The 18045-nt window shown below is 46.9% G+C and overlaps 1 protein-coding gene across 1 annotated transcript in view; it reads right to left on the bottom strand.

Moving 5' to 3' along the window:
* Positions 1-18045, bottom strand: part of LOC136640304 (cytosolic phospholipase A2 epsilon-like) — a 52890-nt gene that overhangs the window by 12595 nt on the left and 22250 nt on the right. Inside the window, exons 5-12 of the mRNA XM_066615368.1 lie at positions 13551-13687; positions 11710-11838; positions 11140-11180; positions 10578-10620; positions 7798-7869; positions 6399-6566; positions 6185-6280; positions 693-730 (exon numbers count right to left, since the gene is read on the bottom strand). Of these exons, the coding sequence (XP_066471465.1) occupies positions 693-730; positions 6185-6280; positions 6399-6566; positions 7798-7869; positions 10578-10620; positions 11140-11180; positions 11710-11838; positions 13551-13687 (724 nt within the window). The remainder of the gene's footprint in view (positions 1-692; positions 731-6184; positions 6281-6398; positions 6567-7797; positions 7870-10577; positions 10621-11139; positions 11181-11709; positions 11839-13550; positions 13688-18045) is intronic.

The following is an 18045-nucleotide window of genomic DNA, read 5'->3' on the forward strand; positions in this document are numbered from 1 at the left end:
AGAGGACTCATAACCCCCATTTGCCCTACTGATAAACGACTTTCCCCCAAATTCCTGTGGCACACCTGCAGACCATTCATGGCACACTGGTTGAAAATGGCTGCTGTAGAGCCTGCATGCAGCCAGAACTTCTGGAAAAATCCCATGGCACACAGTTTGAGAACCACTGATCCACATCATTCTTTACCTTTTGACTGCAACCTTGTCTAGTTTTTGTACAAAGGCCTGTCTGATGCTTCTGTATGGCATGAGGCAGTGCAAGCCTATCCAGGTCAACTCATGCATAAGCCCCACTGAGTGTAAGGAAAAAAGTGTAAGGAATCTTATTGGGGCCAGATGGCAGCAGAATGTGGGTCCTGCCAATGCTAATTACCATAAAGCAGTCAGTGCTGGCTGTAAAAGGCACGCTTGCAGTGCACTGTGTAGCCAGTGCGCTTGAATGTTCCCAGCAGTGGATCCCCAGCTGCCTGCCTGTCATCTTGTGGGAGCTCTCTGGAGTGCCCCCCTGTATATACAAATATTTGAGATGAGTTCTCTCTTGACCTTGGATTCAAAACCCAACATTTGGTTTCCTGAATTAAAAAGTTATTTGTATCGAAAAAATGAAGACAGATATTTTAAGCGCCCCTCCCCATTTTTACAATGAATCAAGCAGAAGTATCCAAAAACTTAAGAATCTGTATATAACTTACCAGTCCTTTGTTTTGAGGTGTAAATTAAGTTCTTTGTCCTGCAAATCAAAAATATAAATATCACAAATTCGGCAATGTTCCTAGAATATTTGCAAAGTTCCTCCAAGACAGGAAAATATTCCACCTGTTTTCTACCAGGCTTGTTTGTGCTATTGTTAATATCAGAAACTGGAAACTGTATAATTTCTTTAGCCTTTCTGGTGAATGCTGACAGTTGCTAATTTCTGGCATTCATAACAACATGTATATGATTCTACCTAGAGGTTTTCCGCCTGCAAAAGGAAACTGACTGATGCACTCCCAAGGAATTATTTGAAAAATGCAGCTGCTGTCTAGGGAGGCTTGGGGCAGGACATCTTCCTTTGTAGCACAATCCTAAACATGCTTACCTGGAAGCAAGTCCCATTGCGTTCAATAGAGCTTAGGGCACAATCCTAACCAACTTTCCAGCACTGACATACTGGGCAATGCAACTCTGAGGTAAGGTAACAAACATTACTTTACCTTGAGGAGGCCTCCATGACTACCCACTAACTGCAGGATGCAGCACATGCCTCACTGGCACAGAACATGAGAACATAAGAACAGCCTCACCGGATCAGCCCATAGGCCCATCTAGTCAATCTTCCTGTATCTCACAGTGGCCCACCAAATGCCCCAGGGAGCACACCAGATAACAGGAGACCTCATCCTGGTGCCCTCCCTTGCATTGGCATTCTGACCTAGCCCATTTCTAAAATGAGGAGGTTGCACATACACATCATGGCTTGTAACCCATAATGGATTTTTCCTCCAGAAACTTGTCCAATCCCCTTTTAAAGGAGTCCATCACCACATCCAGCGGCAAGGAGTTCCACAGACCAACCACACGCTGAGTAAAGAAATATTTTCTTTTGTCTGTTCTAACTCTTCCAACACTCAATTTTAGTAAATGTCCCCTGGTTCTGGTGTTATGTGAGAGTGTAAAGAGCATCTCTCTAGCCACTCTGTCCATCCCCTGCATAATTTTGTATGTCTCAATCATGTCCCCCCTCAGGCGCCTCTTTTCTAGGCTGAAGAGGCCTAAACACCATAGCCTTTCCTTATAAGGAAGGTGCCCTAGTCAAGTAATCATCTTAGTCACACTCTTTTGCACCTTTTCCTTTTCTGCTATGTCTTTTTTGAGATGCAGCGACCAGAACTGGACACAATACTCCAGACGTGGCCTTACCATCGATTTGTACAACGGCATTATAATATTAGCTGTTTTGTTCTCAATACCCTTTCTAATGATCCCAAGCATAGATTTGGCCTTCTTCACTGCCGCCGCACATTGGGTTGACAATGTCATTGACCTGTCCAGCATCACCCAAAGATCTCTCTCCTGATCTGTCACAGACAGCTCAGAACCCATCAGCCTATATGTGAAGTTTTGATTTTTTGCCCCAATGTGCATGACTTTACACTTACTGACATTGAAGCGCATCTGCCATTTTGCTGCCCATTCTGCTAGTTTGGAGAGATCCTTCTGGAGCTCCTCACAATCATTTCTGGTCTTCACCACTCGGAAAAGTTTGGTGTCGTCTGCAAACGTAGGCACCTTACTGCTCAACGCTGTCTCCAGGTCATTTATGAAGAGGTTGAAAAGCACCAGTCCCAGGACAGATCCTTGGGGCACACCGCTTTTCACTTCTCTCCATTGTGAAAATTGCCCATTGACACCCACTCTCTGTTTCCTGGTTTTCAACCAGTTCTCAATCTATGAGAGGACCTGTCCTGTAATTCCCCGACTGTGGAGTTTTTTTAGTAGCCTTTGGTGAGGGACCATGTTGAACGCTTTCTGAAAGTCCAGATATATAATGTCTACGGGTTCTCCCACATCCACATGCCTGTTGACCTTTTCAAAGAATTCTATAAGGTTCATGAGGCAAGACTCACCCTTACAGAAGCCATGCTGATTCTCCCTCAGCAAGGCCTGTTCGTCTATGTGTTTTGAGATTCTATCTTTGATGAGGCATTCCACCATCTTACCCAGTATAGATGTTAGGCTGACCGGACTACAGTTTCCCGGGTCCCTCCTCTTTCCCTTTTTAAAGATAGGTGCGACATTTGCTATCCTCCAATCCTCTGGCACCGTGGCCATTTTGAGGGACAAGTTGCATATTTTAGTCAAGAAATCAGCAACTTCATTCTTCAATTCCTTAATAACTCTTGGGTGGATGCCATCAGGGCCTGGTGACTTATTGATCTTTAATTTATCAATGAGGTCTGAAACATCTTCTCTTTTAACCTCTATCTGACTTAATTCCTCGGTCAGGAGGGGCCGTTCGGGCAGCGGACAGATGCAAAGAACTCATTTAATTTCTCTGCCATCTCTAAGTCTCCTTTTATCTCCCCTTTCCCTCCCTCACCATCCAGAGGGCCAACCGCTTCTCTGGCAGGTTTCCTGCTTCTAACATATTTGAAGAAGCTTTTGTTATTCCCCTTAATGTTGCTGGCCATGCGTTCCTCATAGTCTCGCTTGGCCTCCTGTATCACCTTCTTACATTTCTTTTGCCACAGTTTATGTTCCTTTTTATTCTCCTCATTAGGGCAAGACTTTCATTTACGGAAGGAAGCTTCCTTGCCCTTTACAGCCTCTCTAACTTTGCTCGTTAGCCTTGCTGGCACTCTCCTGGATTTAGTGGAACCCTTTGAGGTATACACCTCTGCTGGGCCTCTGTTGTTTTAAGCAGCCTCCATGCACTCTGGAGAGATTGGACTCTCTTTACCCTTCCTTTCAACCTCCTTATAACCAGCCTCCTCATTTGAGGGAAGTCCACTCGTTGGAAGTCAAGTGTTTTTGTGACAGATTTGCCCGGTATTCTTCCCCCGACGTGCATGTCGAAACAGATCGCAGCATGATCACTGTTCCCCAATGGCTCTGTAACATTGACATCTCTATCCAGGTCCTGTGTACCGCACAATATTAAATCCAGAGTCACCTGTCCTCTGGTGGGCTGACTAGCTGCTCTAAGCCACAGTCATTTAGCACGTCAAGGAATCCAGTCTCCTTTTCGTGACCAGAACACAAATTGACCCAGTCTATATGAGGATAATTGAAGTCCCCCATGATTACAACCCTGTCCTTCCTTGTCACCTCCCTGATCCATTTCCTCATTTCAAGGTCCCCTTCCAATTTCTGGTATGGAAGATGATAGTACACCCCCAGTATTACATCGCTCCACGGGCCCGGTAATTTAACCCACAGAGATTCTACGGTGGAGTCGGGCCCACCTTCAATCTCTACTTTGCTGGATTCTATCCCTTCCTTAACATAAATGGCCACCCCACCCCCAACATGCCCCTGCCTGTCCCTCCTGTAGAGTTTATAGCCCGGGATTGCGGTATCCCACTGATTTTCCGCATTCCACCAGGTTTCCGTTATGCCCACTATGTCAGTGTTTTCCTTAGTCACCAGACATTCCAGTTCTCCCATCTTTGCTCAGAGACTTTGGGCATTTGCATAAAAGCATTTGTACATGGAATGCCCCAGGATGGGCTGCTTATTTGCTCCTTTGTCCCCGCATCCTCTCACTGTGCCAAACTGTCTATCACATCCCATCACGCTACCATTCCCAATTTCTTCTCCTACTCTGCCTTTGTCTTGTTGTTCTCTAACCTCCCCATCCTCGTCCCATAGAGATGAGGACCGGATGCCCCTCAGCTCCTGTCGGCCTTCCCCCAGGGATCAGTTTAAAAGCTGCTCTGCCACCTTTTTAATGTTATGCGCCAGCAGTCTGGTTCCATTCTGGTTCAAGCGAAGCCCGTCCCTCTTGTACAGGCTCCGCTTGTCCCAAAACGTTCCCCAGTTCCTAACGAATCTAAATCCCTCCTCTCTACACCACCATCTCATCCACGCATTGAGACCCCTGATCTCCGCCTGCCTAGCTGGCCCTGCGTGTGGAACAGGTAGCACTTCCGAGAACGCTATCTTTGAGGTCCTGGCTTTCAGCTGCCTACCTAAGCTAAGCCAGTGCTGGAAAGTTGGTTAGGAAAGTGTGCATAGGATTGGAGGCCTAGTTTCAAATTGTGGGTATTCCTCAAGAGCACCCATATTTCTCACCAACTCATTGGTTCCACACACACTATGATTGGAATGAGAAGACACACTTGACACTGAAAACTGTTGCCCCATATCCTGCTCTCCCCTTCATCTTGATAATTTCAGGCATATTTGCTTCTGTCATGACATCACTGTGTTCTGCATTCTCTCATGTACCACTTATCTTCACTAGCTGCAGAGGTGGAGAGAGGGACAAGGCAATGATATCCTGGAGAACTTCCACCCTGAGTGATTATTATCTTCCAACAATTAAAGTAGAATACATGCCAAATGCACAGAGCTGACTCATTTTTGGTGATAACATTGCTGTCATTACTCAGAGATCTCTTCCCCCAACCTGTAGTCTGAAATGGTATTCCTCCTGCTTTCTGGTGGCTTTCAATTATTCTTTTCCAGGCAGGTAGAACTAAGACTGAAACCCTACATGAGCTGCAGAGGATTTGGCACCACTAGCTAGTCCAGCACACAACACTTTTCCACTTGACGTTCTTCTGCTTTCACAAACCCATCACTTAGTACCCCTTTCCATCACCATTTGACTTCTTTCCACCCCATCCAGCCTTCCTTGTAAGCTGCATGGCAGGTGTAATCAAAGCTCTGCACAGCTTCCCTTTTGGCACTCCTGAGCTTGGCAGTGATGATGACGTCATCACCAAGTGCTCTGGCCAGCCTCCGCAGCCATCATATGCCTCCAAGTACTCCACAAAGAAATTAGAGGGTATATTGAACCTAAAATGGCTGCTGCTGCATCCAATGGACATCTGGCAGCTGCCGGCAGCTCCTTAGGGGAAGGGGACATTTGTCTCTTTCCTCCAGGTAAGGGAGCAGGTTCCACAATGGGGTTACTCGACTCTGCACCAGTTATTTAGCTGGCACAGAGTAAAGAGGTCCTGTGTTGAACTGGGAGGTCCAACGCGGGTGTCTGTATCTGGCCAGTCCCACCACCCTCCCGCCCTGCTCCCTCCCCTGCCCTGCCTTCCCCCTGCCCTCCCCCCCAGAACGCCTCCCCCATTCCAATTCACCGCTCCTCTGCCTGTAGTTCGTCCATAGCTCCAGGCAGTGTACGACAGGCCTCTGGTTGGCATGACTCAGCGTGGGCTGGTATTGAGCCAGAGCCAGCCTGGCAGTGAATGTTGAAGGCATGCTGGTGCTGAAAGGTCTGGATCAGGCCCTGAAGCTACAATGTACAAGTTGTTGGGAAACAACTTATGTATCATGATGTCCCAAAAATTGACTTGCCAGAATGGTGGGGTGTCTTTTCCTTTAGTAGGGTCAACACCATCCCCTCCCCAATTTATTTTTCCAAGTACTATAATATAATGTTTGTAATTAGCGGAATATGGATTTATTTTTCCTGAGTTGAAGTCGTAATGTTCCCAATTCATCCTGAATGTTTGGCAGTACTTACCTCTTTTATTAAACCCTGATCAGAGGGAAATGAATTCAGAGGAAGGGTCAGATTCTTGTATCTGTACGCATTTGGTCCACACGACATACAGCCACACTGAAAATAAATAAGGTTTCTTTGTAAAAAAAAAAAATGAAAACAAAAACAGATGTTTAATTAAAGACGTTGCAAATTAAAATCATCCAGATTACTACCATGCTCATCTATAACATACAAAGGAGGGAAGTGACCTCTTCTTTGGGAGCAACACGTCCAGTTCGGCTTGCTTATGTTTGGCATAATGGAAAAGGATAAAATCAGCTAAATGCAAGCTTGATGCACAGTTGACTGAAATGTTTTGGGTTTCTTCATAGGATCCTTTCAATGTACATCTGACATCTTGGTCTAAAGAAAGAGAACCAAGTAGATAAATAAGTTTTACTACTTCCAGTTGTGTGACAATGATTTAATACTACTATATTTGAAGTCTGTTAAGCTAAGAGCAATTTGTAATGTTAAATACAATTGTAGGTGAAATCAGAATCTTCACTGCTGAGTTGTTATTCCCTGTCCCCCCCCCATCCTGTCCTCCCCCCCAGCTTGGAAGGGGCATGGCATATGGAGGGAAGGAGAATATTCCTTTGGATGGAATATACCATTGGATGGTATTGGTGAATGGCATTGAGAGCATACAGAGCTGATCGTATGAGGATAAGGGCATAATCCAAACTTGTCCTTGGGAACTTGCACCAGCCCAGGAGGATTGCAAACGTGCTGTAAGGCATGTTTGCACCTCCTCAAGAGTTGGCTGAGCTGGCGCACAGACATGTGCCAGCGCACAGAGGCTAAATCCAGTCTCTGTACCAACATTGGGAGCAAGCCTTGTGTCAACTGAGCTCATGCAAGGCTCTGAGGAGGGTGGGGAGGAAGCGGGAGGGAGGCGTTCTGGGGCAGGGGAAGGGCGGACAGAGGGCGGCCCCGGGGGGGGGAGGTGGGCGGGAGAGGGAGGCAGGGCTGGGATCTGGCTGTTATGCCGGATCCTAGCCCCTATACCTGAGCAGTGCGGAGCAGCTTCAAGCTGCTCTGCTCTCCTCGGACTTATGCCTCCTCAGAAGGTGATGCAAGTCCAAGGAGACCCATAGGGGCTGCAGTGGCTTACCTGGGGGTAAGGGGGAAAGTTTCCCCTTACCTTCGGCTGAGCCACTTTGCAGCCCTATCTTGCGCTGGATGCAGCGCAAGCCTCCTGACTTTCCTGTTCCAGCGCAAGATAGAATTGCACTGCACCTTGGACATAGGAGTATTCCATGGAATAGCCAAGGGGTGGCAGATCATGATCTTCTGCTGCCTAAGTGATCCTGAGAGCTTTTTTGCTAGTCAAGTCCAAGGCACTAGGCCAAAGCCTGATGTACTGCAGGCTCCTGATGTGAATGAAATCTGAAAAGGACAGAGTTACTATCTAATTTCCAGTGGATTAGAGTGGATTTTTCAGGAATTGTACTGGATCCAGTCTGAACACATGAAGTATAGTCCTGAAGTCTAAAAGGTGATAATTAGTTATAATTATAACCCTAAATTAATGAGGGTTAATATAGGGATAATTAGGGTTGTTGGCAAGACACATTTAAGGAAGCAATATCCTCACATTTAGAATGCTTTTTCTTCTTCTTCTGGTCCACCTGAATTTCCAAGCAGGCAAGTTCACGACACTGCAATAGAGACAACAGACAGAATAGTGGGTAAGAAGATTTTCCAGTGCACTTGTCTGCTTGAAGATTGTGCAAGCAGTTGATTTTTTTCCTGAAATCATACTTCCAATTGACTGACTAATCCTAACCTGGGCCAGCCTCGAGTACAGCCGTGCTGGAGCAGCCTCTGCTGCATGCCATGGGCCAGCAGGTAACCAGGCAGTAATAGAAAGATAAGTAACAAAATTTTAGTTACTGCTCTGTTGCACCGTGATCCCCAATGGGCTCTTTGGCTGGCATAAATCCAAGTGGGTCAAAGGAAGTGTGTCAAGTCTAGACTGGGGGCGTAGGATGTTGGCATTCTCACTGCTGCCAATATCCACCACAGCACGCCTTTGACACACCCCCAGCTGGTCTCAGTCCCTGCCCTGATAATAACAACAACAACAACAACAACAACAACAACAACAACAACAACAACAACAACAACAGGTATTTATATACCGCCTTTCTTGGTCTTTATTCAAGACTTTATTCAAGGCGGTTTACATAGGCAGGCTTTTATTTAAATCCCTTATTAAATAGGGATTTTTACAATTTGAAAGAAGGTTCTTTCTTTCAAGAACCACTACATTCAAGGTGTTTCGTTCCGATCTGGCTTCACGTTCTGGCCTCCATCCTCCCACGCTCAGAGCAGATGGAATGGCTCGGCTTCAACTTGTCAGCTGCTTCAAGGTCGCACGATGCTGGTGGCCTCGAACTGGCGACCTTGTGGATGTTATCTTCAGGCAGACGGAGGCTCTACCCTCTAGACCAGACCTCCTGCCCGCTCTGCTGACTTACCAATTTCAACAGGGAGTCTTGGTCATTATGTTGCACATGGGGAGACACTGGTCATTACTGCCAGAGGCTCCATTGCGTGAGATGGAAGCATGACATTCGCGGCATTGTGCAACAGCAGGTTGCAAGATCCGCTGTTGCAAAATGTACATAAAGATTGGGAAAAGCCTATCCATGTTTACCTAGGAGTAGGTCCCACTAAACTCCATGGGACTTACTTCTGAGTAGGCGTGCATAGGATTAGGCTGTGAATTGTATTAATAGAGCTATGGAGAGTCACACCCGTCCATAAAAAAATTTAACAACCATCTGAAATAGGCAGATGATTCAGCAGGCTTCATTTAAGAGCAACAGTAATTGCATGATGGTGATCCTGCTGTAAGGTCCCAGGTTTTTCTTAGCAGGTTTTTAAGTACTCAGGTGTCTAAGAGATCTTTTTGATAATGATCAGTAGCTTGCCTATTTTTGTGACACATCCATCACACAACACTGGAGTGCTTACATGTCACTGCATGCATTGTAATTGCGTGGCCTGCAATTGGCCTGAAGACAGTTATGTCGCTACATGATGAACCATTAGTCTGATTCAATGACTAGATGTCGTTACTGAATAAAACCACCACAAACTGTGGCCTGCCCACCCAAACCTGTTCCTTTATCGGCACTGTATAAGAATTAAATCTACAGTCCAGGGCCAGCCCACAACCTCCCAACGGCCAAGGTGGAGTGCCAAATGTCGCCTCTGGTGATGTGCCAGTGTCTGCTCCTTCCAGGGTAGGCCCATTCACAAGGCCAATTGAGGTGAACCCATCGGGCAGCAGATAAGGCAGGGATACCCACCTCCATAAGCCCACTCACCTCCACAGCTCCTCCTCCCTCTCCCTTGGTTGAAAAAGGAAGAGGGGGTGAAGCCAGATGTGTAGAGCTGAGGTACGGGTAGGGCTAGAGAGCACTGGAGATGCTCCAGTTCAACTACACTCCTCCACACTTCCTCTTTCACTGTCCCCATTCTACTTTTTCAATCCAAGGAAAGGGAGCAATGGAGGTGAGGGGGCTGATGGAAGTGGGTATTCTTGCCCCATCTGCTGCCTGAGGGGTTCGCCTCAGTTGGCCTAATGGATAGGCCTGCCTCAGAACCACTGAGAGGAATTTTATCAGGGGTACTAAGTTCCTTTTGGGTCCCTTCTCTCTTCAAATGTGAATTTGGCTCCCAGGTTCCCCCCTTTATTTTCTCCTTTTGGCTCCTTGGGCCCCCTTTTTGACCCTGAGTCTAGGTACAATGCACTCCCTGCATGCCCCTCTCAGAGGTACTGGCCTGCCCTGATAAGATAGCTTACAGATTATCTAGACCAGGGGTGCCCAAACCCCAGCCCTGGGGCCACTTGCAGCCCTTGAGGCCTCTCAATGCAGCCCTCAGGGAGCCTCCAGTCTCCAATGAGCCTCTGGCCCTCTGGAGCTTCGTTGGAGACCACACTGGCCTGACGCAACTGCTCTTAGAGTGAGGGTGACCGTTTGACTTCTCACATGAGCTGTGGGATGAGGGCTCCCTCCACTGCTTGTTGTTTCACATCTGTGATGCAGTAGCAGCAGCAAAGGAAAGGCCAGCCTTGCTTTGTGCAAGGCCTTTTATAGGCCTTGAGCTATTGCAAGACCTTCATTCATTCATATAAGTTCATCTTTAATATATTCATTTATGTAAATTTATTCAAATTTTAAATGTAAATTAATTCTTCCCCCCCCCGGGCCCCCGACACAGTGTCAGAGAGACAATGTGGCCCTCCTGCCAAAAACTTTGGACAGCCCTGATCTAGACTATGCTCTCAACAGAAATATATGCACTATGGAAAAATATACAGTACCAAAAATACATATTTACAAAATTAAGTTACCACTATTGCTCCATTAGTAGTTATTGCTTCAGCAGGACCCCATCTAGGAAACAAACAAAACTGTTACATCTTAAATGGTCTAAGGATAACTTTAAAGGCATAATACTTCTCCATCACCTGTATAGCCCAGCTTGTTACCATTTTTCTTTGCTCTTTTTTTGCTGTCTGTTCCCTCCTAGAAATGGATGTTGAGGCTGCTGATGTCTCCGACCCCTATCAGGCCCAATCCTCTCCTCCCTCCACCCTCCCTCCATTCCATTCCGCCCACTCCCTGCCTCCCCCCCATCCTGTCTTACTGTGGACCAGTGCTGGAGGAGCGCTGGCTGGCCCTCCATCCCACGCTGAGTCCCAGTGTCGACAGCCCCTCCTCCCTTGGTGTCGCAGCACGCCTTACCGCACATTTGCAACATCCAGCACTGGAGCTCAGTGCCAGCTCTAGGGTCGTCTAGAATTAGACCCTAAATTACATTGTGAGTTGTTGATTCTACTATTGTATGACCTGTGATTTCTCTCAGTTATACGTTTTATAGTCATTAGAGTTTACTGTATTTAGGTTACTCACATATTCTCCAGTGTAAATTCAACCTCCAGTTCTTCATGTTTCTGAAAAGTAATATGTGACACAAATGAAATGCTTTACAAACAACTACCTCATTGGCCACATCAGGATTTCTTTGTCCTGGCACGAAAAGAGTACATGAAAATGTAAAGAATGAAGTGGTTCCTGAGTACATAACAGCCTGATGCTACCTACAGTCACTCATCACACAGCAATTTTAATATGTGATTATGTTTTTTAATTCATTGTTGTGAGCCGCCTCTCTGAGGCTCCCAATGGGGGCGAAAACTGTGCTTCCGGTTTTCACAGAGGTTTCTCCGACGCAGGTAGAGGTTGTGTGAGGCTCTGTGAGCCTCAGATGAATGGGGGGGGGGTGGATTTCTGTGGGGGGGGCAGCAGTAGCCCACGGGAGGGAGCCATGACAGACCTTTCCCAGGCTGGGGAGGTCCGCTGCTGATGTTGAACTTTTCTTTTCAATAGGAAGACAGGATAGATGATGCAAAATACGTATATAGACATCTCAATTAATGCAGAAATTATATATAAATCCCAAATAATGCAGTCAATGCTCACCTGTGGATTCAATACAAATGTCTCATAAACTGATCCTCCAAGAGGGACCTTAGCTATGTCATAAAAAATGATTCGGTACTCATCATCTCGAATGATGTCTTCATCAGAGATGGTCAATTCCAAGACATTCTGGAAACGGAAATAAAGAATGTAATTTAATGAATTATGGATTGGAAATGAGCAAGAGTTCATCAAGTTCATCAAGTTCATCAAGTTCAACCTTGCACCTTAAAAGAGGACAATCTGTTAAGCGAGATCACTGTATGCTACAGTGTGTCTGTGAGAAGGGTCACTAATTCAGAGGTTGAGCAAGGAGGCCTGCCAGACCACGTAAGTCTAGTGCAGGGGCGGGGGAGGAGGGAGGGCTAAATGGAGTGGAGGGAGAGTGGAATGGGGAGAATGTGGGGTGGGGTATGGGCAGATGGGGTCCAGGAGAAGGCAGGATTGGTGACACCAGTGCATGCCAAATCCTGAGGCCCTTCCTTAGCCTGATCCACCTGCAGAGACCAACATGGACTTGCACCAGCGATATCATTGATGCAGATTCTAGTTGACCCATTGCAGCTGCTAGGTCTTACCCAGGGCAAGGGGACAAATGTACTCCAGCAGCCAAAAATCTCCCTCAGGAGGCATAAGAACATAAGAACAGCTGTTTTTGCTGCACAGGGATTTAGGTTGGATTGTGTTTGTGTATTCTTTGGTTGACATCCCAAGAACAATAGAACCTAGCCAGCCAACTTGCTGAGATAGGGTACTCCATCCCACTTGACAGGGTTGGAGGGAAAGTAGGTGTGCTAAGATGATGGTAAAACATTCCATCAGATGGGACAGTGACCTAATTGAAACTCAGGGAGCAATCCTAACCCACTTTCCAGCACCAACATAAGGGCAATGCAACTCCTAGGTAAGGGAACAAACATTCCCTTACTTTGAGGTCTCAGTGAGTGCAACTGCAGCATGCAGCACAAGTCCCATTGGTACAGCTAGGCCAGTGCTGGAAAGATGGTTAGGATTTGGGCCTCAGTTACTTAAGATCAGGCTCAAGGATGCTCTTTGACCTGTCCCTCCTTAGAGTTTGCATCTGTGTACAGCCAGTCAAACGTGCCTCCCTGGGATCAGAGAGGTATAATGGAATTTGCAGTCTGAGGCTCAGGGTGAATACAGCTAAAGATCTGTGAGATTAAACACATAAAGGATTTTATTTTGCTTTAAGGCTTTCCTATAACTGCCCGCCTGTATGGCACTTTTGCTATACTCCCGGGCCAGCGCAAGGGATTGTGTCGGCCCAAGTACATTCTAGGATTGTGCCCTAAAGATTCTTGGGTAACAGGACTAGGGAAGACCTCCTCCGAAATTTTATAACCAGTGTGGATAACAGTGGGCTACATGGAACAATAGTCTGAGTCAGTGCAGGGCAGCTTAGCATACTGCAATATCATGTTGTATTCCAACCGATAGAACTCTATTCTAGAGCTGGAAGGCTTTTGTAAGATCAAGTCCAACCCCCTGTCAATGCAGGCTGTGCACAACTGCACAATCCCCTATTGATTGCTATCCAGGCTTTGCTTACAGACCTCCATCACTGGAGAGTCTACCACCTTCTGAGGCAGACTGTTCTTTATGGTGCTAAAACCCAGGAAGGTATGCTAGAAGGCATGGCAAACTGTAGAATTATCTGGAAAGACACTGTTTGGTATGCTGCTTAAAGTGACTGAAACCAAGAAGAATAGGGTTGGATGAGAAGCAATCACAAATATAGAGGCAAAAGCATCAATAAATGCCTGAAGATAGTGATTCTGCCTCTTCTGGCAGCACCAGCTACATACCATTTTGTATCCTACCTTAACCTGACTTTGGATCCGGAAGTAGAATGTTTCGTTCCACACTGGATCTTTGCAATTTGCAACAGTTTTAGTCCGGACTTTTTCAGATGAGGAAGTAGGCAGCCACAAGGTCACGTAACAATCAGATTCACTCACTGTAGGGGCAAAAAACAAAAGAATGGGTAATTTTATGGTCCAAAGAGATAAGCATGCTGGAGTAGGTTGAATACTTACGGCCCAATCCTATCCTCCCTCCCTCCCTGCTGTGGGGAAGTAGAGCTCTTTCTTGATGGCCACCATAAATGGCCTTATACAAGTGCGCAGAGCTAAGTGCTTCCATCCTGACACTGAAGAGGCCACAGAGGTGTCATGCACAGTGCAAGATCCTAGGCAGCTGCCACCAACAGCAGGTAAATGGTGGGAGCAGGGGGTGGGTAGGGAGCGGAGGGGAGGAACTGGGCGGGAAGGCAGTGGAAGGGGGTGGATCTGGTGGCCTTCTTAATGTGGCTGCAGTGGAGGGGGATAGAACTGGGCTGTTATTTTACTCCTCTTGAGGCAGCAGATTTAACATTTTAATGCAGGGCATTTATTGCATTCCTTTGTTATCTGAAGTATCGCAGGGTGACAATTTGATCATTGGAAGCATTATATACATGTCTGGTTATTTTACAGCCCATGCCAAAGGAGACTGTGTGCCAGCGGAATGCACATTCCATTGGCGGAAGTGCCCTGAGGTGGCAAAAAAGCCATGGTGACAGCATGCGCACTGAGAATGCCAGCACCCATGGCTTTATGCACAGGCTGGTGGAGAGGCATGCCACTGCCAGCATCAGTAAATTGGCAAGGGTGGATGGTGGAAGCAGGGTGACCAGATGTCATAACTGCCAAAGAGGATGAGGAACCCCAAAATGTAGGACATCCAAGAAAAAATATAGGACATGGCAGAGTAAAAGCTAAAAACATAAGAACAGCCCCGCTGGATCAGGCCATAGGCCCATCTAGTTCAGCTTCCTGTATCTCACAGCGGCCCACCAAATGCCCCAGGGAGCACACCAGATAACAAGAGACCTGCAGCCTGGTGCCCTCCCTTGCATCTGGCATTCTGACGTAACCCATTTCTAAAATCAGGACGTTGCACATACAGATCATGGCTTGTAACCCATAATGGGTCTTTCTGCCAAAAACGTGTCCAATCCCCTTTTAAAGGCATCCAGGCCAGATGCCATCACCACATGCTGTGGCAAGGAGTTCCAAAGACCAACCACACGCTGAGTAAAGAAATATTTTCTTTTGTCTGTTCTAACTCTCCCAACACTCAATTTTAGTGGATGTCCCCTGGTTCTGGTGTTATGTGAGAGGGAAAGAGCACCTCTCTATCCACTCTATCCTTCCCAAGCATAATTTTGTAGGTCGGGCAGCCCAATCCTGAGCTGCCTGCAGCGCCCAGGCTCAGCGGCTCCGAGGAGGGCTGCCACCGAATCCTGTGCCTCCCGCGCTACCACGGGAGGCACCTCGGGAGAACGGGACATTTGTCTCCTTCCCCCGAGTAAGGTAAGCAGCCCCGCAATGGGGCTACTCTCTTTAGCGCCGACCAAAAGGTCGGCACTAAAGTAAAGGCGCTCATGTAGGGTGCTCAGCCCTGCATGAACGCCCTGGATCCTGCAGAGCACAGCTCTGTGGATCCGCCTCTCTCCACCTCCTGACACGCCTCCCGCCCACCCCCTGGCACGCCTCCCGCCCACTCCAGCCAGGCTTTCCCCTCCCCGGAACACCTCCCCCATGCCCCCGTCCATGCCCCCGCTTCCCATTCCGCAGCCAGGCAGTCCGGGAGACCGCCGAGCCACGGAACCTGGGCCACTGCCTGGCGCCAGGTGTGGCCTTACCATAGATTTGTACAACGGCATTATAACATTAGCTGTTTTGTTCTCAATACCTTTTCTAATGATCCCAAGCATAGAATTGGCCTTCTTCACTGCCGCCGCACATTGGATCGACACTTTCATCGACCTGTCCACCACCATCCCAAGATCTCTCTCCTGATCTGTCACAGACAGCTCAGAACCCATCAGCCTATATGTGAACTTTTGATTTTTTGCCCCAATGTGCATGACCTTACACTTACTGACATTGAAGCACATCTGTCATTTTGCTGCTCACTCTGCCATTCATTTCACAGTGTTTTACGGGTACTCCCAACATCTCTGGGAAACCCCTAGCACTCAATGGCTGACCTTTGGGTAGCAGAAGCAAGCTGATAGCTGCAAATCAGGAAGAAAGCAGATGCTTTTGATTCATTGGTAGCTGCTTCTGCTTTCCATAAGCCCCATAGTTCTATGGGAGAGCATTCATATTGACACATATGTTTGGGTGACTATCACATAAAAATTAAAATGCATCTAGGAGCACATCTTCACTCATTGTGGCTGCAATCCTAGCCATACTTGCCTGGGAGTAAGCCCCATTGACTATAAGAACATAAGAACAGCCCCACTGGATCAGGCCATAGGCCCATCTAGTCCAGCTTCCTGTATTTCACAGCGGCCCACCAAATGCCCCAGGGAGCACACCAGATAACAAGAAGATCTGAAAGGCCTCCTGGGAATTGTAGTTAAGAACATAAGAACAGCCCCACTGGATCAGGCCATAGGCCCATCTAGTCCAGCTTCCTGTATTTCACAGCGGCCCACCAAATGCCCCAGGGAGCACACCAGATAAGAGACCCGACTATAATGGACCTACTTCTGAGTTCACGCCACACATAGGTGTGGTCTGCCTCAGAAAAGCCTTAGCCACCAAGAAGGACTAAGAGCTGATACCTTGCAAGAATATACGTTCTAAATAATGAGACATCACTCAAATAAGTGGGTGTGTACAGGTGGCAGGAAGCCAACATGGAATGCTGAGCCTCTCCCTGATTGCACCATTTCTAAACCTACTTCAACATCACTTCCCTGGCCATAGTAAATGTTGCTGTCACCTCCACCCTTCTGCTGATTTCATTTCCCCACACTGGCGATTTCTTTCTTGTGGTAAAACTTAAGCACATTGTGAAAAAAGAACCAAGAGAAAATAATTTGTTAACACCTGATCCACATGTTAACACCGGTCATCACATGGTGATGTGTTCCTGCCATGGATGATCATTCTTTATCAGATCTTTTCTTTCAGTCCCCAGCATTTCCCCTGAGGAAAGAGAAAGATAATATCTACTGACCACCACACTACCATGGCTGAGGAAGTCTGCCGCACACTTCAAACAAAATGTCATCAAAGAGGAACATCTTGGCATCGAACTGCCTTAATGCCAGGACTGGACCAATCACAGGAAGAAATCCCTAATACTTGGCCCCTCGTTCTTGCCCGTTGCTACAGACAACCAATAGCCACATGGTAGCTGATGGAGAGGTGGTAATTGCTAGTCTCTGATGAATATTAACTTCCCACAGCAATTCAAAAACCTGGGGAAGGAGAATGAGCTGCAAAATAATGCCTTTGTTTTTTTGTAAAGTTAACCACTGAATTATTGAGAAAAAAATGCTTACTGTAGAGAACTTTATAGGATTGGTAAACAAGAGTTTAGTATCGGAAGCTTGATCTGCATTCTGGCCGTTAATAGGGAGAAGCTGTAGCTGAATGGCAGAATTGTCCTTTGCGTATAGAAAGTCTCAGGTTCAGTCCCTGGATTCTCAGCCAAAAAAAGGATCAGCTGATGGGAAAATGTCATCCTGAGACCCTAGAGGGCTACTGCCAGTCAGAGGCCAATTGCATGGTATATTGAACATATAGCTGGTTCTGAGTGTTTTTTAAAAGTTAAAGAGCAGTCATGGTATGGCTTGTTTTGTGTGTGTGTGTGTGTGTGTGTGTGCGTGTGTGTGTGTGTGTGTGTGTGTGAGAGAGAGAGAGAGAGAGAGAGAGAGAGAGATCAGGATTGCACTGTATAGGGAGGGGAAACCACTTCCCACTGCAATCCAAATTAAAATTGCACTTCCTTAGCTGCTGCTAGCCCTTGAAGGAAAACTTCTATTGGTGCTTCCAATTTAATTATGGTAATTAAATAATGGGATGCCAGTAAAGGTTCTTAAGATAGAGAACTGTACTTAAAAGTCCCAACCCTGTTGTTTGGGTTTGTAGCAGTTCTACTTTGAAAGTTGCCTACAGTCAGAGAGAAAGAGGCCCTCCAAGTTTTGGAGATTCTGCTTTCTGAAGCATATGCATTTTGTCGCAGTGATAACAGCCCCCGTTGAATCCTCTGACTTCTGTGACTGCTGAGAATGATGCCTTTGCAAGTTTAAGTAATGAGTATGTTATGAAATGCTGTGGATTGAAGCCCAATCATGTGAGTATTTTTGTGGAAGCATGTTCCACTGACAGGGATGGGACTAACTTCCCACTGAGTGTGCACAGGATAGCAACCTCACACATTTACCCAATCTCTTCCCCTGCCGCCCCCCCCCCAAGTTTTATGGCATGAAATTAAACAGGTTGTACCTCTGTATTCGTGGATTCGGGACCC

Source organism: Tiliqua scincoides, chromosome 1 (assembly GCF_035046505.1).
Source record: "Tiliqua scincoides isolate rTilSci1 chromosome 1, rTilSci1.hap2, whole genome shotgun sequence".
Taxonomy (NCBI): Eukaryota; Metazoa; Chordata; class Lepidosauria; order Squamata; family Scincidae; genus Tiliqua; species Tiliqua scincoides.